Source organism: Medicago sativa, chromosome 3 (genome assembly GCF_051527215.1).
Source record: "Medicago sativa cultivar Bolivia chromosome 3, Bolivia_mono, whole genome shotgun sequence".
NCBI lineage: Eukaryota > Viridiplantae > Streptophyta > Magnoliopsida > Fabales > Fabaceae > Medicago > Medicago sativa.
In genome coordinates this window covers 98,371,527-98,394,194 of record NC_140751.1, presented here as the reverse complement: position 1 = coordinate 98,394,194, position 22,668 = coordinate 98,371,527, and the positions used below count along the sequence as shown (strand labels likewise).

General features: G+C 35.7%; 1 protein-coding gene and 1 pseudogene across 1 annotated transcript; one reads left to right on the top strand and one right to left on the bottom strand.

The window, feature by feature from the left end:
• Nucleotides 1–3,386: 3,386 nt before the first annotated feature.
• Nucleotides 3,387–15,715, top strand: LOC146942676 (agamous-like MADS-box protein AGL62; annotated as a pseudogene).
• Nucleotides 15,716–20,570: 4,855 nt separating this feature from the next.
• On the bottom strand, nt 20,571–22,508 carry LOC146942675 (TCP-1/cpn60 chaperonin family protein). The gene has a single exon (XM_085756738.1). It carries the CDS (start codon nt 22,421–22,423, stop codon nt 20,825–20,827), a length of 1,599 nt encoding a protein of 532 aa, XP_085612864.1. The 5' UTR covers nt 22,424–22,508; the 3' UTR covers nt 20,571–20,824.
• Between the last annotated feature and the right edge of the window lie 160 nt (nt 22,509–22,668).

Sequence of the window (22,668 nt, the reverse complement as noted above, 5' to 3'; positions counted from 1 at the left end):
TACTATATTTACTCAATAACGTTTATTTTGTGTAACATGAATACAAATTTGTATCATCATATAAATGACTTGTTAAATATTTGAATAGAAGAAACAATTTAAGGAGCCTGAAATAATAACATAAATAATATTAAAATAGTTGGTTTTTTCTATTTCAATTATACTCTATAATAAATTTCGTTATAAGAATACCATATTTTTGGTGTCTTTCAAAAAGATAAGAATTTATATCATATAATATTTGTTACATTATTGGTGTCATAGAAACAAATATGTTTAGTTTTTTTGAATAAGAAAAAGATATGCATAATTTGTTACAATATAAAGGTGCAATATATATATATATATATATATATATATATATATATATATATAAGTATAAAGCTGCTCATTATTTAGCTAAATATGCTCTTAAGAATTCAGTTTGCATATGGATCGAAGAAACTCCGCCTTGTATTTCTGCAGTCTTGGCATTTGATTTGTTACCAGACTTTCATTAATGAAATTGTCTTTAACGTAAAAAAAAAGTATAATTTTTTTAGGCATCTATAACATTTTTGAAGAAAAGACATCTACAATTTTACTTTTAAATAAAATCAAAATGTTGTGATGATTAAACGATATTTAAATTAAATATATAAATGATAAAAAGATAATAAAATTCCTTTGAAAAAAGGTAATAAAATTAAATGGAACCTCCTTAAACAAAATTAAATGGAACGGTTCAAAAAAATTAAATGGAAGAAAAAAACATATTGAAATATAATATTAAAAAATAAAAGAAAAGGTTCCCAACGTGAATTGAAGAGAGATGCTTGTGAAATAAATTGTCGAGAAGTAGTTTTTTGAAGTAGCATTCAACAACTTTTGGCCAAAGCTCATTCCATTCAATTTTATGCATCAAAAAAAATATTTTTTTAGTAAGTACTTAATTGATATTGTATTTGGTCTAACTTCTCCTTAAAAATATAGAGAAGTTGAAAAAAAAACGGGTCAAACGGTATCTTAATCTCCCACAACGACAGTGTAGAAGCAACTTAATTTGGGAGAAAAAAATTGAAAAATAGTTAAAAATAAAAAAATTGGAAAATAGTTAAAAGTTTTTAAAAAATGTAAAAATTGGAAAATAGTTTGAAAAAAATCGGTGAGGTAGCACTCAACCAAGCAACACTAAAAAAAATTATATGCATTAGCGTAACCAAAAAACAGACAGACAAACATAAAATATTACTCTAAAAGTTAATATGTGTGTGTGTATATATTCGCGAGGTTGAAGAAAGGAAATAAAAATATTTGATATCATTAAATGACAGCGTGAATAAAAATATCTGTGAGGTTGTGATAATTAAACAATATTGAAATTAAATATATAAAAGATAATAAAATTCCTTTGAGAAAAAGATAATAAAATAAAATGGAACCTCCTTAAAAAATTAAATGGAACTGTTCAAAAGAAATTTAAGTTAAATGGAAGAAAAAAAACAGATTGAAATATAATATTAAAAAATAAAAGAAAAGGTTCCCAACGTGAGTTAAAAAGAGGTGTTTGTGAAATAAGTTGTCGAGAAGTAGTTTTTTAAAGTAACATTCAAAAATTTTTGCCCAAAGCTCATTCCATTCAATTTTATGCATTCAAAAAAATTATTTTTTTTTAGTATGCACTTAATTGATATTGTGTTTGGCCTAACTTCTCCTTAAAAATGTAGAGAAGTTAGAAAAAAGTCGGGTCAAACGATACCTTAATCTCTCACAACGGCAATGTAGAAGCAACTGAATTTGGGAGAAAAAATTGAAAAATAGTTAGAAACATAAAAATTAGAAAATAGTTAAAAATTATTAAAAATATAAAAATTATAAAATAATTAAAAATAAAAGGTTAGGGGCAAAATGAGAAATTTACCCTAAAACATGTGAGGAGGCAACAACCAAATTTCACCAAATAGGAAATTACAAAAATGCCCTCTTAAGGGGCAAAATAGTAAAATCATAGAGATTAATATTTAATATATAGTAAGTAGATAAGTTTTTTTCTTTAGAAGTATACTAATTTTACATTTTAATCCCTTAATTTTTTTTTCCGATTTTTAGTCTCTCAAAAGTTTTCTATTTTCACTTTTGGTCATTCATTTTAACTAAACTCTTATGTATGATTCATATTTTTGAATAAAATTTTAATATTATGAATTAAAAAAATATTAAATTTTTGAAAAAACATGATTTTTTATATTTTAGTGGTTACAAATTTATATATAATTCATATTTTGTTAAAAATTTATTTTTTATTTTATTTTTATACAATACTCTACCCATTTCTGCACAATATATTTTATTAAAAAAAATACATGAGTTGCCTTAAAACGTGAAAATTTTATAGAAACTAAAAGTCAAAGGAAAATTTTAGAGGGACTAAAACAAAAAGTTATATATTTAAAGGGACAAAAAACGTACTTAACCTATTTAAAATTAAATAAAAAAAAACTTGATATTCTTCCCATCAACCCACTTGTGGGGGTCCGATTTAAAATCATAGCATAACTATGTATAGACTTAAGGAATCGAACTAACACTGAGAGGAGCCCGTTCCAAAATCTCAAGTCAATCACTAGATCAACTTCAAATTGGTTTGAATTTTGGTCTTTTCCAATTTGATGACACTGATTTAATTCATTTAAAAAATTAAGGTATAGACGCAGAAAAATTAAATCATCGATTCAATTTTTCCATTGATGTATGTGTGAAAACATTTACACTTAAAAGAGTTATTCTTTTTACATATAGGGGCAAAAGATATATATATTTTATTTTTTTTAGGGAAAAAGATATATATAAATGAGTCAAGATATATATATAGGCAAAAAAAAAATTGTTTTAGTTAAGTTACCTAGATTGATTATTTGCAATATTTACATAACATACTTTGGTCATATATTTTTTACTATACGGAGACAAATGATAACATATGAGATGAAATTTAGGTCATCTTTTTTGGAAATTTAGATCATCTTAGAGACCAGAATGTTATTTCGGATGAGTACCATAAGTATCAAAATACTTTAGATTGAGTACCAAAATATTTAGATTGAGTACCAAAATATTTTCGATTGAATACTAAAATATTTCAGAATGAGTATCAAAATATTTTAAATGGAGTATCAAAATATTTTAGATTGAATGTCAAAAAATATTTCAGTTCGAGTATCAAAATATTTTAGATTGAGTACTAAAATATATCAAAGGTAAAAATAAAGAAAATAATAAGAGAGCGTGTGTATATGTTTCTATAAAAGGGATCCTCCAATACTTTGGGACCAAGTCAAGTTCCTCTCATTGTTGTGTAGAGTTTTTTCGTCTCTCTCTTTCTTTTCTTCTCTTGGAAGAGAGATCCAATGGCTTCTTCAGATGGAAACAACACATCAATAATACGAAGCAACTCACAAAAGAGAACCATTGAAATCAAGAAAGCAGAGACATCGAACAAGCTTCGTAATACTTTCTCAAAGCTCAAACTAGGACTCTTCAACAAAGCCACAGAATTATCTATTCTATGCAATGCAAAAACTGCAATGATCATCACTTCTTCAGACAAAAAACTCTATGCATGTGGATGCCCTAACCCTAACATCGTCATTAAACACTTTTTCGGTAAGGAAAACTCAGCTATCGACGCTGAAAAAGGGAAATAGGATGAGGACACAATTGAAACCTTAAGGCTTCAACTTGAGACTGAAGGTGAGAAAAAACACAAGAAGGGGGGTTGAATTGTGTTTTTGGAAAATTCTTCGTTTCTCCTAAAAACTGAACACACTGATCAGAAGCTAAGTGAGACAGCTTCTGAAGTGATAATCAGAATCTAAATGCAGCGGAATAAATCAGAGAGAGAGAAGAAGAACGACACAAAGCAATTATACTGGTTCCTTCCACAATCCGGAAGTAGTCCAGTCCCCCTTGCACTTCCAAGGAGATTTCACTATGAGTAATATCTGATTACAAATGCTCAAGCACACAAGCAAGAGACTTCCAATGCTCAAGCACACAAGCAAGAGACTTCCTTTGCTCAAGAACACAATCAAGAGACTTCCTGCTCAAGCACAACTGCAAGAGACTTCCTAACTAAACAAAATTACACAGAAAATTGTTTAAGGTTGAACACTTGATATACAATCAGAGGTGCTCACAATACAAATCAGATACAGACTCAATGGACTTAAGAATTTCTAAGATATGACTTTGAGACACAGAAATTCTAAGTGAATGCAGAACAATTTCAGCAGAGGTTTGGTACTTGTGAAAATCTTTTTGAGTCTTTCGTTCAGCGTTCTTGCATTACCAATTCTCTAGGTCTTCACTCCTTTATATAGAGGTGTGAAAGAGACGTTGTGAAATTGCCAGCACACCAAAGAGTCGTTGTTGAAGCTTGATCTTTCACCAATGATCTTTTGCCTGATTTGGTTGTTGTCCTATGAAGAACCAATTTGAAATCCATTCCTTATCCAAAGGAACATCTATGCAGGCGAGACCGTATTCTGGAGCTGTTTTCTTGTCTTGAAGTGCAGACACAAAACAGAGTAGTGGAGAACGTGGTTGTACAATTCGTACAAAGTACAATGTCAACGCTTTCGTCCAAATTGCAAACACATGCCTTCAAACACCTTTGAAATGACCGTTGCAAACTCCACTAATCCTTTGTTTGTGTTTTCGAATCCAATAGACAGCTTTTGCATTGATGATTCTTCAATTCTTGATTCTTTGCAAATCCAGTTGATATTCAGCTTCTGGTGAAATGGCTTCTGATGAGGCAGCTTCTGATGATGCAGCTTCTGATGAGATGACTTCTGCAGCTTCTGATGATGCAACTTCTGATGATGTGACTTCTGGACCTCTTGTCTTCAGGAGCACTATTCTTCAGGAGCAGCTTACTTCAGGAGCGCTATTTCTTCAGGAGCAGCTTGACTTCAGGAGCGCTTTTTCTTTAGGAGCAAGTTGCCTTCAGGAGCGTCCAAGCTTCAAATTTTTGTTGTTTCCATAGCTCTTTATTTGCTCATTCAGAACCAATGATGATGTAACTTTATAATTATGGTCCTGTACACTTGAACAAATATTAGCTAATCCAATTTACAATTTTTAATACCTTGTTATCATCAAAACTCTTTAAGGTTTATTGTTAAACACATTTTGTTCCAACAATCTCCCCCTTTTTGATGATGACAAACAAAAGTATTTAAAATTGATCAATTGTTGTTAATCTAATTAACAAGTTGACTTTGGGGTTCTGAGGTTTGTAAGCTCAGAATCTGAGGTTTGTAAGCTCAAACTCCCCCTGAGTCTGATAGTCTTTAAGGTGAGGTTTGTAAGCTCCCCCTAAGTTCTATCCAGGTTAATTAAATTCATTTTGCGCGCAATAATTATTATCAGAGCTTAAAAGCAAAACTGAATCAATGAAAGAATTTACTTATAGATAAGAAGAATGGTTCAATTAACTTTACTTGAATTTTGATACTCCTTCGTTCATTCATAGCTTATACCAATAAGGTAAAAACATAGAAGTTTTTCAAAAATTTCAAATGCCATTAATGGGGCTCAGAGCCTTTAAATACTTGTCACATATACTCCCCCTTTTGTCATTATCAAAAAAAATTAAAAAAAATCTAAGCACAAAATACAAAAAGATATGAGAAAAACTCAAACGTGAGAGAGTATACTAAGCAATGAACTAAATAAATCAGAGCAAAAATCATGTATATTCAATTGTCAGAAGCAGCTAAACAGTCAGAATCAGTAAGCATTCAGAAGCAAAGAGAATTAAAACAGAATGGTTTCAGAAGCAAGGACTAGGAATTCAAAACAAACAACAAACAAAAAGAAAAACACAAGGGTGTGCAACTAAGTGTTGGTTTGATGTTGTTTCTTCATCTCCTCCATTTCTTCAATCTTCTTCTGCAACAGTTCTTCAAGCTGTTGTTGCCTCTGGAGAAGAGCCTGTTCCCTTTCCTTAGCTTCTTGCTGCTGCTGTGCCATCTGTTTCTTCAGAAGCTTACACAACCTTGCTTCTCTGGTCAAGTAATCCGTTTCTAAAAAGAAAGGCTGGTTTGCCAGGAGCAGTGTAGAACTTCTTATTCTGAGACTCTGATTCAGATGCTCCATTAACTTCCTGACAGAAGCTTCCTTGCTTCTGATGCACTTAGCCCTTAAGCTTTCAATTAGCTCAGTTGCCCGGTTCTGAAGTGATGCCCAGGAGTCTTCATATGCACTTGTGAGATCAATTGTCCTTCGTTGATCCACAAGATTAAGCAATTGACTAAGGATTGTCTGAAGCTCAGAATTGATATATCCAGATTCCAGGATGTTTGTGGGTGGATGTTCAAGGATTTCAAGATCAGAATCACTGATTTCTAAGTCTTGAATAGGGTTAGGAACTGGAATGGTAAGGTGTGTTTGTGTGTTAGAAGATGAGGGCTGGTCAGAATCAATGTGTGTGGTGGAGGTTGAGGCTTGAACATTGACTAGAGAGATGTCAACATCCATGGGAGTTGGTTCAGGAGAGTGTTCAGGTAAAGGTTGAAATTCAGTTTCAGATGGTGGTTGTTGTGGTGAAGTTGATGTTTGAGTGTTGAGTTGGGGGTCAATGGTAGCTGTTGGTGATTGTGGGGGTGTTGTGGGTTTATGTGGTTCAGGTGTTTGTTGATGAGGGTTTTCTGAAACAACATTTTCAGAAGCAGCTGCTTCTGGAGTTGTTTCAGAGGCTTTTTCTGAGGTGGATTTGTCTATGGGTAACTCACCTGAGTAATGGAGAGCAAGATTGTCTAAGACAGAAGTGTCTTCTATTGGTTCAGGTACAGATGTTGAAAAAGGTGAAATGGGGATAGAGGTGACTGGAATCTGAATTACCTGATCTGCAGGGCCAGCTTCAGAAGTGATCTCTTGTGGATCAGCAGCTTGAGGAACTACTTCTGAAGTTCCCTCTTCTGGAGCATTTTCAAACATGAGCATCATATCGTCTTCCTCATTGTCTTCAGTGGGCTTACCAGCAATGGCTCTTACTTCAGCCAATTTATCTTTGTAGAACCTATCACAATCTTCCAATCCCAAGGCCTTGAGCTTTTCATCTCTTTGATGAGTGTATTGTGCTTTTAGATCCTTTTTGTCTGCAATAAGTTCAGAAGCACGTTCATCTGCCATCCTTTTCCTTATTGGAGTCATCTCAACCATAGGACTCACAAGTTGAAGGGGAGCCTTCTTCTTCTTCAGCTTGGGATCAGCCTCTTCTTTTTCCATTTCTTCGAGAGCTTCCTCCAGCTGCTCTTGAGTGATTACCAAGTCTGCCTTACCTTTTCTTCTCTTCTGAGGAATAGAAGCAGCACCAATCTTCTGCATCTTTCCTTTAGTAGGAGCAGCATCAGATTCAGAACTAGTTCTGGCCCTTTTTCCTTTAGGTGCATCAGAAACAGCAGCTTCTGACACAGCAACTGCTTTGGCCTTCTTGCCTTTTCCTTTAGCAAGAGCAGCTTCCTCCTGAGACCTCGCATCTTCCTCCAAGACGTACTCAGCTACTAATCTAGCTAAGTGTTCAGGATTACTTTCCTTAACTATGGAAGGAAAGTCTCTGATAATCTCAGATTCTTCTGTGGTCAACTCCAACCATTTCTCATCTTTAGGAGCTTCTTTGAAGAACTTCATAGAGTGTAAGCTCCTGCTACTGATAGTCCTTTCAGCAGTAGAGACTTTGAAACATTTATCAGAAGCACTCCTTGTCCTTTTTAAGAACTCCAGCACCCTTCCTTGATGAAAGATTTCAGACAGCAATCTTCCATAGGGTACTTGTTTTCTTCCTCTGATAGTGCTTTCATTTATGGCCCAGCAGAGATGATCCATTACATATCTTGGGAAGTTTATCTTTTCCAAAATAGCCATGAAGTAAATTGCTAGCTTCTGTTGATTGTTGGGTTGGTCAGATCCTCCTGCTCTTTGAAAGAAGCAATCATTACTGAATTTCACCAACATCCTGTTGTGAATCTCCATTTCAGAAGGCTTTGCATCCTTCTTCCCACCCAAAAGAGTGTTGTAGTAACCTTGTAGCAGGACATCTTCCTTCCTGACTATTTCTTGGAATCTTCCCTCTGCATGCCTTCTACAAGCTTTAGCTATAACTTCCTCAGTGATGGTTATAGGAATGCCCATCACTTCAGACCTTATTTCTAAGCTGTCAAATGATGTAGGATTCATATCCATGACCATTTTCCCTTTCTTTGACCCAGCTTGTTTGCTTACAACTTTTGCAGGCTTTTCATTGTACACTTCAGCTTTTAACCAAAAGTCCTTGACCAAATTCACATATGTTGGCCCATTTAGCATTCTGAAATACTCAGACAGCTCCTGTGTTTCTATTAAGCCTTCCATGTTTACTTCGTACTTCTTGAGTGAAGTAAAATCCACTGGTGACTCTATTTGGACTATCAAGGATTCCCATGGAATATCCATAGTCTTTTCTTTGTAGATGGACCCAGATTCTGATACGCTTTGCTTGTTTGAAGTAGATTCTGAAACTTTTCGTTGCGAGCTTGATGATGCCATTTGATGATTGACGAAGATTTGAAGAAGATGAAGATTTTTAGGGTTCTAAGGTTGAGAGAATGCGCTTACTTCGCAAACGGTTTGAGAGCAAATGTGTTTGTTGTGAGTGAGTAGTGTGTGAATTGACAAAGTGTTAAAAGTAAAACGATTGCAATTCAAAAGAGACAAACAAACATAACATTAATGACAAAATTGGGGGCGCGTGAAAAGTACTTTCAAAGCTTTTAAATCATCATTGCCCTTTTAGTTATACACCAACACATACAGGCCACGTAAGAAGTTCACAGAGTAACTACCAAGTTAGTGGGCCAGAAGTTACTTTAAAAAGTAACTCCTAACGTTTCCACTAATCCAACTATTCAGAAGCAACAAATCCAGCTTCTGGACTTCAGATGCTGATGTCATCATCAGAAGCGAGTTTTCCTCAGAACCTCAATAAAGAGCTTCTGATGGACTACTGCTTCTGAACTAACTTCAGAACCTAAAATCCTATTCAGGAGCAAGCAAACATTTAATCAGACACGAAGTGCATGTTCAAATTTTTCTTAATAAAATCAAATCTTTCAACAGTTAAAGGCTTAGTAAATATATCAGCCCATTGATTTTCAGTATCAATGAATTGTATATCTAAAATTCCTTTTTGAACATAATCTCTGATAAAATGGTGTTTGATTTCAATGTGCTTAGCTCTTGAATGCAAAATTGGATTTTTAGACAAACAAATAGCAGCAGTATTATCACAATAAATGGGAATACTGTTAGCAGTTATCTGATAATCTTCCAACTGATGTTTCATCCAAAGTAGTTGTGTACAACAACTTGCAGCTGAAATGTATTCTGCTTCTGCTGTAGACATAGCAATAGTTGTTTGTCTTTTGCTAGCCCAGGATATAAGATTATCACCCAGAAATTGACAATTGCCACTGGTTGATTTTCTTTCAATCCTATCACCAGCATAATCAGCATCACAGAATCCAATTAGCTTATAATCTAAGGATTTCCTATAAAGGAGTCCAAGATTAGTTGTTCCCTTCAAATACCTGAAGATTCTCTTGACAGCAGTCATATGAGATTCTCTAGGATCTGATTGGAATCTTGCACACAAGCATACACTGAATAAAATATCTGGCCTAGATGCAGTGAGGTATAACAAAGAACCAATCATACCTCTATACAGCTTCTGATCTACTTTAGCTCCTTCATCTTCTTTGCTCAGGTTGCACGTAGGATGCATTGGAGTGTTCATCACTTTACAATCTTCAAGTTTGAACTTCTTCAGAAGCTCCTTTGTGTACTTTGATTGATGAACATAGACTCCATCTTTGCATTGATTGATTTGAATGCCAAGGAAGAACTTCAGCTCTCCCATCATGCTCATTTCAAATTCATCCTGCATTAACTCAGAAAATTCCTGATTGCTTCCAATCTTGCAACTGGAGCAAACGTTTCAGTGTAATCAATGCCTTCTTGTTGACTATACCCTTGTGCAACAAGTCTGGCTTTGTTTCTTGTTACTTCACCTTGCTCATTCAGCTTGTTTCTGAATACCCATTTTGTTCCAATAATGTTCTTGTGCTGAGGTTTGGGTACCAGATCCCACACATCATTTCTTTGAAATTGATTCAACTCTTCTTGCATAGCTAGGATCCATCCATCATCTGAGAGTGCTTCATCAACTGTTGTAGGTTCAATCATTGAGATTAGTCCAATCATTGACTCTTCTTGTCTGAAATGTGATCTTGTTCTTCTTGGACTATCTTTGTTTCCAATGATTAGCTCCTCAGGATGTGAAGACTTGTGTTTGAATGTGTTTCTGGGAGGATCTTCTTGATGTGAGCCATCTTGTGCTTTATCAGAAGCAGTTTCATCTTGCGCTTCTGATGTGGGTTCAGCTTCTGGACTATCTTCAGACTCAGCTATCTGATCAGGTTCTGGAGTAGCTTCAGGAACCTGTATCTCTGCAAAACTTTCACCCTGCTTTGAAGTTTTATCTTCAAGCTCCTTGTCATCAAATTTAACGTGCATAGATTCTTCAACACAGAGTGTTTCTGAATTATACACTCTGTATGCCTTTGACCTTTCAGAGTAACCTAAAAAGATTCCTCTTTGGGCCTTGGCATCAAATTTCTTTAGGTAGAGCTTGTTGTTCAGAATGTAACAAGTACATCCAAATTGATGAAAGTAAGAGATATTGGGTTTTCTTCCTTTAAAGAGTTCATATGCTGTTTTCTCCAAAATAGGTCTAATATAGATCCTGTTTTGAACATAGCATGCTGTATTCACTGCTTCTGCCCAAAAATGTTTTGGTAAATGGTTTTCATGAATCATGGTTCTGGCCATTTCTTGTAAAGTTCTATTCTTTCTCTCTACAACTCCATTTTGTTGTGGTGTTCTAGGAGAAGAGAATTCATGGAAAATTCCATGTTTTTCACAAAAAGCTTCAAATGGCTCATTTTCAAATTCTCCACCATGATCACTTCTGACTTTCAAAATTTTTGATTCTTTTTCAGATTGAATTTGAGTGCAGAAGCTACTGAATACATCACACGCAACATATTTACTCTTTATGAATTTTACCCAAGTCCATCTGCTGTAATCATCAACAATGACTAATCCATATCTACTTCCATATAAGGATGCAGTACTTACTGGTCCAAATAAATCAATATGGAGTAATTCTAAAGGTCTTGAGGTTGAGACAATGTCTTTGGTTTTAAAAGATGATTTCACAATTTTCCCTCTCTGACATGCACCACAAAGTGCATCTGAATGATAGTCAATGTCTGGTAGCCCTTTCACAAGTTGTAACTTACTAAGCTTAGAGATTAACCTCCAGTTAGCATGTCCCAACCTTCTGTGCCACATCCATTTCTTATCATTTACTGATAGTAGGCAGATCACCTTCTGATCAGCCAGTTCAGAAAAATTGATTTTATAGACATTGTCAACTCTCTTTCCCTTGAACACAATGGATTTGTCTTTCTTGTTGATTACTGTACAGTTGGGTTTTTCAAAAAGCACATCATAACCATTATCACAAAATTGACTTATGCTCAAAAGGTTATGTTCAAGACCATCTACCAACCATACATTATTAATTGAGGTAGAGGAATTACCAATAGTTCCTGTACCTATGATCCTGCCTGACTGGTTGCCTCCAAATTTCACATTTCCTCCCTCTTTCATTGTTAGGCTGAGGAACATGGACTTGTCTCCTGTCATGTGTCTTGAGCAACCGCTGTCTAGGTACCATGATCTTTGCTTTGGCACTGCTCTTAGACATACCTGCATCATTGACATTTTTAGATTTAGGTACCCATTGTTCTATGGGTCCTGGAAGGTTAGTACTTAAGGCTTTACTCTTCACTTCTTGTACCTTGTGCTGTGAGTTGGGTTGCTTCTGATTAACCATCACCTTAGGTTTTGGTACTTCAGAAGCAGCAACTGTCTTCTTCTGAAACTTAGACTTCAGAACCCCAGATTTTGGTTTCACCAGACTCTGAGGAATAGGTTCTGATCTTTTCAGGATCCTAACCTTTGAAGTTTTGGAATCAGATTTGATCATAGCCTTTGACTTAGAGTTCTTTGGCTTTGAAGTAATCTTAGCCTTAAAACTGGAAGCTTCAGGTTCTGATTGAACAACAGTTTCCAACTCAGCCCCTTCTGGTACAAAGAATGTTTTCAGACCTTCCTTGATGCATTCACAACAAGACTTTAGATTGGTTTTCTCCAGTTTCACTTCTGGAAAACCAATTCCTCTGCCATTGTTCTTGTAAATGCTATAAATCATAGAAGCCACTCTGCTTCTGTCAATGCCAGATATAATGAAGTCTTCAAGAGCAATTTCATGATTACTTAAAGGTTTTTCATTACACTTTTCTTGTAGCTTCTGACATAAGAACCTGAGCTGGTCTTCATATGTTTTACACATGAAGTCAAAGCCCCTAAGTCCCTGTTCAGAAGCTTTCAGATCCAATAGAGTTGATTTTTGCTGTTGTACCAAATCAGCATATTTTTCTTTTAAATCCTTCAACTCATTGGTTCTTACTTCAAAATGTGTAAGAAGTTCTTTAAGTGACTCAACAAGTTCATCTCTGGGAATTTTGGAATATACCTCATTTTCATCTTCTGAGTCTGAATCTGTTCCAGCTTCTGAAGTTGCTGTTGCTACCAACCCAACAGCTACCTTTGCATCTTCATCAGCTTCCTCTTTATCAGATCCAGATTCACTACCCAAATCATCCCAGGTTGCCATTAAACTCTGCTTAATCTGCTTCTTGAGTTTGCTTGGTTTGAAGGTAGACCTCTTTGACTTGTCCTTTGACTTTTCTCTTTGAAGATCAGGGCATTCAGCAATGAAGTGACCTGGCTTCTTACAGTTGAAGCATCCCTTCTGATCTTCTTTCCTTGAGCTTCTGGAGTTACCCCTTCTGGAGAGAAACTTTCTGTTCTTCTTGGCCAGATATTGAAGTCTGTTTGAGAGCATGGCCATTTCTGCAGCATCTGGTTCAGAATCTGAACTTGACTGTTCTTCCTCTTCAGATTCAACCACTTTGAGAGCTTTTGATGACTTGCCTTTGGATGGAAGAGCTATTGATTTACTCTTCTTAGTAGACTCATGTTCATTAAGACTTAACTCATGAACTTTGAGAGAACTAACAAGATCTTCGACACTTAAAGTGTTTAAATCTTTAGCTTCCTCAATGGCAGTCACTTTTGGTCTCCATCTGGCAGGTAAGCTTCTGAGTATCTTGCTTACATGATCAGAAGCAACATAGCTCTTCTTTAGAATCTGTAGACCAGAAACTAAGGTTTGAAACCTTGAGTACATCTCCTCAATAGTTTCATCATCCTTCATTTTGAATAACTCATACTGATGTACAAGCAGGAGAGCCTTTGCTTCTTTGACCTTCTTGCTCCCTTCATAATTTGAACAGAGAGAAGCAAACATAGCTTTAGCAGTGGATTTGTCACTCATCTTCATGTATTCTGCTTTGGGTATGGCAGTGACAAGAGCTCCTCTGATAATATGATGCTTCTTGTAAAGTTTCCTCAGTTCTGGAGTATGTTTCTTTCTATCCACAGCAGCTCCTTCTTCATCAAGGACTAAACTACCAACGCCGTCTTCCAGAATATCCCACAATTCTTCATCTAGGCTCATGATGTAACTGTAAAAATTGGTCTTCCACCAAGAGAACTCTTCAGCATCTCCATTGAACTTTGGAATTTTTCCAACACTGGTTTTCTTACTATCACTATAATCATGTGAGACATTTTTATAGCTAGTATCACCATCAGGAGGAGGAGTAGTCATGTTTTTCTCAGATCTTTGACTGTTGCACGGTTAAGTGATACACAACAGACCAAGGCTCTAGATACCAATTGAAGGTGAGAAAAAACACAAGAAGGGGGGTTGAATTGTGTTTTTGGAAAATTCTTCGTTTCTCCTAAAAACTGAACACACTGATCAGAAGCTAAGTGAGACAGCTTCTGAAGTGATAATCAGAATCTAAATGCAGCGGAATAAATCAGAGAGAGAGAAGAAGAACGACACAAAGCAATTATACTGGTTCCTTCCACAATCCGGAAGTAGTCCAGTCCCCCTTGCACTTCCAAGGAGATTTCACTATGAGTAATATCTGATTACAAATGCTCAAGCACACAAGCAAGAGACTTCCAATGCTCAAGCACACAAGCAAGAGACTTCCTTTGCTCAAGAACACAATCAAGAGACTTCCTGCTCAAGCACAACTGCAAGAGACTTCCTAACTAAACAAAATTACACAGAAAATTGTTTAAGGTTGAACACTTGATATACAATCAGAGGTGCTCACAATACAAATCAGATACAGACTCAATGGACTTAAGAATTTCTAAGATATGACTTTGAGACACAGAAATTCTAAGTGAATGCAGAACAATTTCAGCAGAGGTTTGGTACTTGTGAAAATCTTTTTGAGTCTTTCGTTCAGCGTTCTTGCATTACCAATTCTCTAGGTCTTCACTCCTTTATATAGAGGTGTGAAAGAGACGTTGTGAAATTGCCAGCACACCAAAGAGTCGTTGTTGAAGCTTGATCTTTCACCAATGATCTTTTGCCTGATTTGGTTGTTGTCCTATGAAGAACCAATTTGAAATCCATTCCTTATCCAAAGGAACATCTATGCAGGCGAGACCGTATTCTGGAGCTGTTTTCTTGTCTTGAAGTGCAGACACAAAACAGAGTAGTGGAGAACGTGGTTGTACAATTCGTACAAAGTACAATGTCAACGCTTTCGTCCAAATTGCAAACACATGCCTTCAAACACCTTTGAAATGACCGTTGCAAACTCCACTAATCCTTTGTTTGTGTTTTCGAATCCAATAGACAGCTTTTGCATTGATGATTCTTCAATTCTTGATTCTTTGCAAATCCAGTTGATATTCAGCTTCTGGTGAAATGGCTTCTGATGAGGCAGCTTCTGATGATGCAGCTTCTGATGAGATGACTTCTGCAGCTTCTGATGATGCAGCTTCTGATGATGTGACTTCTGGACCTCTTGTCTTCAGGAGCACTATTCTTCAGGAGCAGCTTACTTCAGGAGCGCTATTTCTTCAGGAGCAGCTTGACTTCAGGAGCGCTTTTTCTTTAGGAGCAAGTTGCCTTCAGGAGCGTCCAAGCTTCAAATTTTTGTTGTTTCCATAGCTCTTTATTTGCTCATTCAGAACCAATGATGATGTAACTTTATAATTATGGTCCTGTACACTTGAACAAATATTAGCTAATCCAATTTACAATTTTTAATACCTTGTTATCATCAAAACTCTTTAAGGTTTATTGTTAAACACATTTTGTTCCAACAGAGACAATTCAAGAACGACTGAAAGAAGAGGAGAACAATTTACAAGGTGTAAGAGAGACAAATAAGAATAGTTCATGTCTTCCTTCTTGGTGGGATCATTCTATTGATGATATGACTTTGGAATCTCTTGAGCAATTTAAGACTTCTTTGAAAAAATTGAAGCTTAATTTAGTTGCTTCCTTGGAAGGGAAAGAGATTCACATGGATTCATGTTCCTCTTCAACTTCCAATATTATATAACTATTCAATCTTGAATAACACTACAAATAGGTATGATAGCAGTGCTAGTTTTATGGTTCCTGATTTTGAACACTATAGGCATGAATTGCTATATTAGTTTTGGTTGGGTAGTAGTATATTTCAATTTGTTTAAAGTTTTTTTTTTCTGATGTTCGATGTCAACATTCTCTTTAAAAATAAAAATATGTTATTTGTTTATGTTTCTTTTCATGAGGATATATTGAACAATATTTTTCTTGCACTTTGGATACATATTATTCGTGGTATTCTCCTTCAAAATTGAGTTTTATTTATTTAATGATGTTCTTAATCAAATTATCTTGATTATCAAGAATTTTTTAATATTAATGAGCTAGAACAATTGTATATCAAGAATTTTGAATTAGTTTTGTTAACAAAATAAGAGTTTAAAAGAGAATAACAAAAGAGACGGGAGTTTGTTATGTTACAATGACATACCGGCAAATATATAGTAAAACATAATGGATTAAACTAGTAACTTAATAATTTATTATCTAACACCTCACTTCAAACTCTCAATGCAACTAGAAGCATCACTTCAAACTCTCAATGCAACTAGAAGCATCGAGAGTTTGTCAAACAGAAAATAAAACTAACTAATATCATAGCAAACAAAGAGGAGCAACTAAAGAAGAAGCAGCAGCCAAAACGATAAAACCATATCAAACCAAATCAAAATCGAATAGAAGAGCCAATAGAGAGAAGCAACGAAAAGATTCAAATTTGTCTTCAATGAGAACTCTTCACAAACAAATAATATGAGGACTATCTTGACTCATCAAACAAATAAACAAATGGCGAACACTATCTTGAATCACCAAACAAACAAACAAACAGAGTTTCAGAGAGATTAACAAAGGAGACGTTTATGGCTTTTTACAATGGCATGACATTATAATGTAGATTTGATGCCAAAGCTATTATAGATGTTTACCTAGAAAATTAATTATCATGTTAGTCGAACTTGGCAGATAGACGATTAAAGGTTGGTGAGTTTCCTCCTAGACCACGAAAGATTAGGCAAAGGCTATAGCTAGATATGGTCTATTCTTTCTCAAGTCTACGAGCTCGACAATGAAGTATCAAACCCACATCCCATGTTTAAAATGCAACTAGCAACGAGAAGCGATGAGTAAGAATGCGCGTTTTGTGGAAAGTTGTGCACTTTAGACCTTATCAACGAGCCATGCAATAAAGTGGACGCACGCTCTTGAAAATAATATTTTTGGAAATCCCATTCCAATTTGATTTCATATATGAAACAAATAAAGCCTAGGAAGACTCTTATCCTCTAAGCAAAGTCTCAAGTTCGAGCTTTGGAGGGTTCCCCAATAGTCATTGACAAAGTTAGTGGATACTTAATTACAAAAAATTACAAAGTAATTATTTGCAAAAGGAGCATGTGTGAGACCCCTACCATACCGGTATCTATCTTCCTATTGTAAATGAAGCCACAAGCAATGGCTAAGATTTTCCTATACTTTTTGTACCTAAAGCAACAAATAGCGGCTCAATCCCTGCCCCCTTTGGAACAAACTTCATAAGCTCTAAATGCAACTGAGAACCTAGCTATATATGGCAGATTATTTTAGCAATCACTGTTATCTATAGCAAGCAGACTTGGATTTGGGATTTGTTCTGCATACATTTTCTGATGTTTTTATTAGTGTGGCTCTTCTCCAAAAAAAGATGTTTTTTGTTTTGTTTCAATAACACAAAAATATCAAAATGCATTTGTCTGGAAAATTTTAGGGTTGATCACATCTGCTGACCTCCAGGTTTACCTAGTCCTTTGCAATACTATTGTATACCCTCCACATGATATTCACAGTTGCAAGCCGTGACCACCACTGCACCGCCATTACCATATAGCTCCTCGTCCCTTCTGAAAGAGGTGGCATTTAACATACACAAGTAACTCTTTTTGTGTATCATACAAAAATGAGTTTTCTACCATTGATATATTAGTATTTTATTCAATGGCTAGGATTTAAGAAAGGTTACCTTTTTAGTAGGTTTATATGATACAATGTGTGTATTTGCAATGTCACCCCTAAATTATATGTAATTATATTTACAGATTTTTGAATATTAATTAAAAATTTGATGACAAAGTTTGGTCCAAATAAATTTTGATATCTTTCAATTTATTAATTAATTATAAATGCCATGTACTCCCTGACCAAAAAAATGTCACGTACTCAAAACCTAATTAATTAAATAACATTTAATTAGATTTTTTTACAATTACGTTCTAATTAAATTTACTTAAATTTTATTGACTAAAAAATTACGAATTGTTTTAATTGATAAGAATAACCATTAATTCTTTCCAAAAAAAAAAAATAACCATTAATTTTTAGACTAATTAAATGATATTCAGGGCATTAACCTCCAAAAAATTCAACAAAGTTTTCACCTCCGTATATAGTTGCCAGATTAATTTGCATTCAACAAAGTTTTTATGGACATTAACCCTTAAAAAAATAATTCTGGGCATGAACGAATTAATTTTGATGTCATTGACACCGTCCTCTTTAGTTAAAATAAATAAATAATTGACATTATCCCCTGTTTCCTTCAAAATATTCATGAATTTTTCAAACTCCTTCTGAGCATGTGAAAGTTGTGTTTCATTAGATCTAACCAATGTTCCAATTTCAGAAATGAATCGAGGTTTAATGGATATGCACATTCGCACTTTTTCTTCTGGTATTGTGGAAAATATGCTTGACAGTTTGTTTGGCCACTGTAGTGTGAGGAAGGCATTTTTTGATGCACAAAGTGAAAGAGATGAACGTATTTTGGAGAAGAAAGTGTACGTGGAGAAGATGAATGAATGGTAGGTGGTGAGTATATATGAAGTGAAACTAGTTGAATTGATTCTATTGGCACCAAATCTAATTTTCCAGCTAAACACCAGATCTATGTTTATGTATGGATTGTTTTGGGAGGGTACTTTGATTTAAACAACAAAAGGGGTCATTTTACAATTATACCAAAAACTGGTTTACCTACTATCAAGGGTTAAAAAAACTTTTTGTATGGTACACAAAAAGAAGGACTTGTGTATCCTAACCTTCACCTCTGAAAGAAGGTAGAAGGCAATCAAAGACCCCTTGTGGTCAACTACCAGTGGAGCTGTTGTGATTGGAATCATTTTTGCTCTCAGGCGGGAAGAAAAAAAGACTCCAACCACTAACTCTCTTCAATCTCCAACTCTATATGCTTCGACCTCTTGGATCGTGATCCTTACTCTTGTAAGGAAAACAGAACAGAGATGGAGATAAAAATAAATTGTAAAAGACGATTAATCCAATTTGCCTAAAGAAGATGGCCAGTGATCGAACCTCAAACCTTTCCAACAAATACTCTACCATAAACACTAGCAACTTGAGCACGCAACTACATGTCTAAGGGAACAATCATCTGCAAACCATGTTGATTTCCATCCTTTAGTTGATAAGAACACCCGTACCATTTTTATAAATACTAGACAGATAAAGGGGGCAGAACAAACTAATTTTGTCATGGTGCAATGGACTCCAGCAAAATCAATGGATTCCCCAAAACAAAGAAGCCAAGATTCACACGCCATAAAAGATCAAACATAACTTCATGATGTATAATATTGCATGATTCCTGAACAATTCAACACAAGTCCAGTGGCGCTTAGATTAACATCCCAAGACTAGGCAGGTGTTGTATTTGACCCTAAAAAAAAAGACTATACAGGTGTTGTCGAAGGCGGTTTATGGAGGTGAGCCAAAAAAACGACCATAAACATATGGTGGATGACGTACGGCAAATGGGGTCAAGTTATAATAAAACTTATCACACACACAAAAAAACGGTGTATAGAACACCAACAGACTATCCGTGTGCCAAAAAACTGTAGATTTAATTGAAATAAAATAGATATCCATCATCAACAAAAATTGATAATAGAAAGAAAAAAAAAAAAAAAAAAAAAGAAGTATTATCAAATCAAATGAATAAAAGAAAGAATTAAATAAGATATCTAAATTCCTTGAATCAGGACGTCCTGATTATAATGAAGGTGATTTAGTTTGGGGATTTTGTAAATGGGAAGAGTACAGCTTGATCCCTTCATCTCAAATACTTTCCAAAATTGAGCACACTGATGTCTACCGGAATTCTCGGTACGTATTCAACAATTTCAATCTATATTGACGATTATTATCACGTAGTTTTATGCCATTTAGTTAATTTCAATTTCAATCAAAGGAAAATGAACAAATAAAGAATCATAAGAATAAGATATGAGTAGGGAAAACAGTAATTCATAAAATGAATAAAACAAATAAATAAAAAAAGAAACAGAAGAAAATAGACAACAAAACAGTAGACGAACAAAAGAAAAATGCAAAAACAGACTAGATGAAAGAGTAGCAGGAGATACAAACATGTGAAGGGTCGCACCAGGCAGCGCGCAGCTAGAGTGTCACCGCACCAGACCACGTGGAGAAGGGGGTGGTAGTCAAACCAGGCCGCACGCAGAAGGGGGTCACATCCAGCAAGAGGGAGAGAAAAGGCTAAAGTGGCCATTTTTAGGGTCTTAACCCATCTGATCTTTGAGTTCGGGTCGCAAGACCCTATCCACGCTTTCCAGTTTCTTTATTTTGTTTCCACCGAACTACCACAACCTTCATTCTTGTGGCCGCTGCCACAGTCCAACATACAAAATCTACCATGTCACCGCCTTTGTGTGAAGGCCTGTGCCATGGCTGATATTCGATATCACGGGACTATACTTAATCCACACAATTCCTAAAAGATATTAGATATCCTATTTTTTAATATAAGCACCTAAGTAACAATCAGTAATAGTTAATATAAGTATAGATATAAACACAGCTAAATAATTAACAGCTACAGTGCACAGAAAACGATCAACTATTGATAGATTTCCAATACAGATTAACGAGAAAGGCTTCGGAATTGTATAACTGAAGCAAACGTCACAAACCACAAAGACATCCAAAATTTTAAACAAAAATAGCAGCCAAAATCAAAATCGCTAAACCAAAACCAGTAAAATGAACATAAACTAGCAACTTAAAATTAAATTAAAACAGACATAACATGAGGATTCAGTAGTTTTCTCCAAATATTCGTCATGCTAAAAAACTCTACCTCACAGTTACAATATCATCAATCTTCAAAATCATCCTCACACACTCTGTTGCCAAGGTGATGGCACTTGTGCTAACCAGCAATGGCTGCACCACATTCTCCTCAAGGATGTTTGTAATTTGACCTTTCCTGACATTGATTCCAGTGTTGATCTCACCTTTAGCATGACGATTCCTCAGCTCAGTAACAATTGCAATCGGGTTCAAACCTGCATTCTCAGCAAGGGTATATGGAACAACTTCAAGTGCCTCGGCAAATGCACGAATACAGTAACCCTCCATCCCATGCAAAACCTTAGCCCAAGCACCCAATTGCCTTGACAGCTCTATCTCCGGAGCACCACCACCTGCAATCAAAAACCTCTTGGCAACCAAACACCTAACAACACACAAAGCATCATGCAGACTTCGCTCAGCTTCATCGAGCACAAGCAAATTAGATCCACGAACAAGCACAGTTGTGGTCTTTCCCATATCCTTAATACCAGAAATCTTCACAATCTTCCCATCCCCAAGAGAAAGCTCTTCCACAAGATCAGCATAACCCAACTTCTCAGCACGAAAATGCTCAATATTAGCAATAGGCAAACAATTAAGAGTCTTGGTAATGAACTCAATCTCGTCACGCTCAACATCTTTAATCACCAAAATCTTAGCTTTAGCAAGATAATGCAAAGACAAATCAGTAACAGCATCTCTCAAAATACTCTTCTGAATCAACAACACATTACAACCAGTTGCCTTAATCTTCTTAATCATCCCTAAAATGTAACTCCTCTCTTCCTTCAAAATCCTATCCATCTGAGAATAATCACTAACCACAATACTCTGTTCTATATCTGTCTTAGGAGGCGAAATTTGAAACTGAATCACGGCAATCTTAGCATTCTCCATTCTGGTAGGTCCACCAGCAGCATGACTAACCTTCTTATCAAAAACCAAGCCCTTCACAAGCTCAGTATCATCAACTGTTCCACCGAGCTTCTTAACAATCTTCACATCACGGAGATCCACCATTTCCGGCCTAGCGGGATCGATGACAGAGAGAACTGAATCAACAGCAATAGGAGCGAGAAGCGAAGAGTATTGACTAACAACCTTACTATTCAACGAAGTGCTAGCAGATTTCACGAGTGAATCACGATCAGTGAGTTCAACCGGAACAGCCATGGCGGTGAGAACATCAACAGCTTTAACAGAGGCTTTGTGAAGTGAATCAGAGATAACAGTAGGGTGAATACCATGAGAGAGAAGGAGGAGACATTTCTCGAGAAGTGCTCCGGCGATGACAACAACGGTGGTGGTTCCATCACCAGCAGCGGAGTCTTGAGATTTGGAGAGTTCAACGAGCATTTTAGCGGCGGGTTGAAGAACTTGCATCTTGTTGAGGATGGTAGCGCCGTCGTTGGTGATGATAACTTCGTTGGAAGAGGTTGAGATCATTTTGTCCATACCTTTGGGGCCGAGACTGGTGCGAACGGCGTTAGCGACGGAACGGGCGGCGATGATGTTGGATTGACGGACATCGTCTTTGCGTTTGTTATCGGTGTAGGATTCGGTTTTGGAGGATCGGTGAGGGGCTGCGGTTGTTGCCATTGTTGATGGTTGAGAGAGAATGAGAAACCCTAACGGAGAGAAATGTGAAAATGAAAACCCTAGATTTTGGAAATGAGTGTGTGTGCGATTGAAGAAAGAAGGACTTCTTTGTAAAATTGGGAAATTGTGATGCACTCTGTTTGGGCTTTATTGTAATTTGCACTGTACTACTACTATTTCTGCTCTTTCTTTTTCCACTATGTTTTAGATCAGAGTGCTAAGATATTTAAAAGTGTAATTAATTT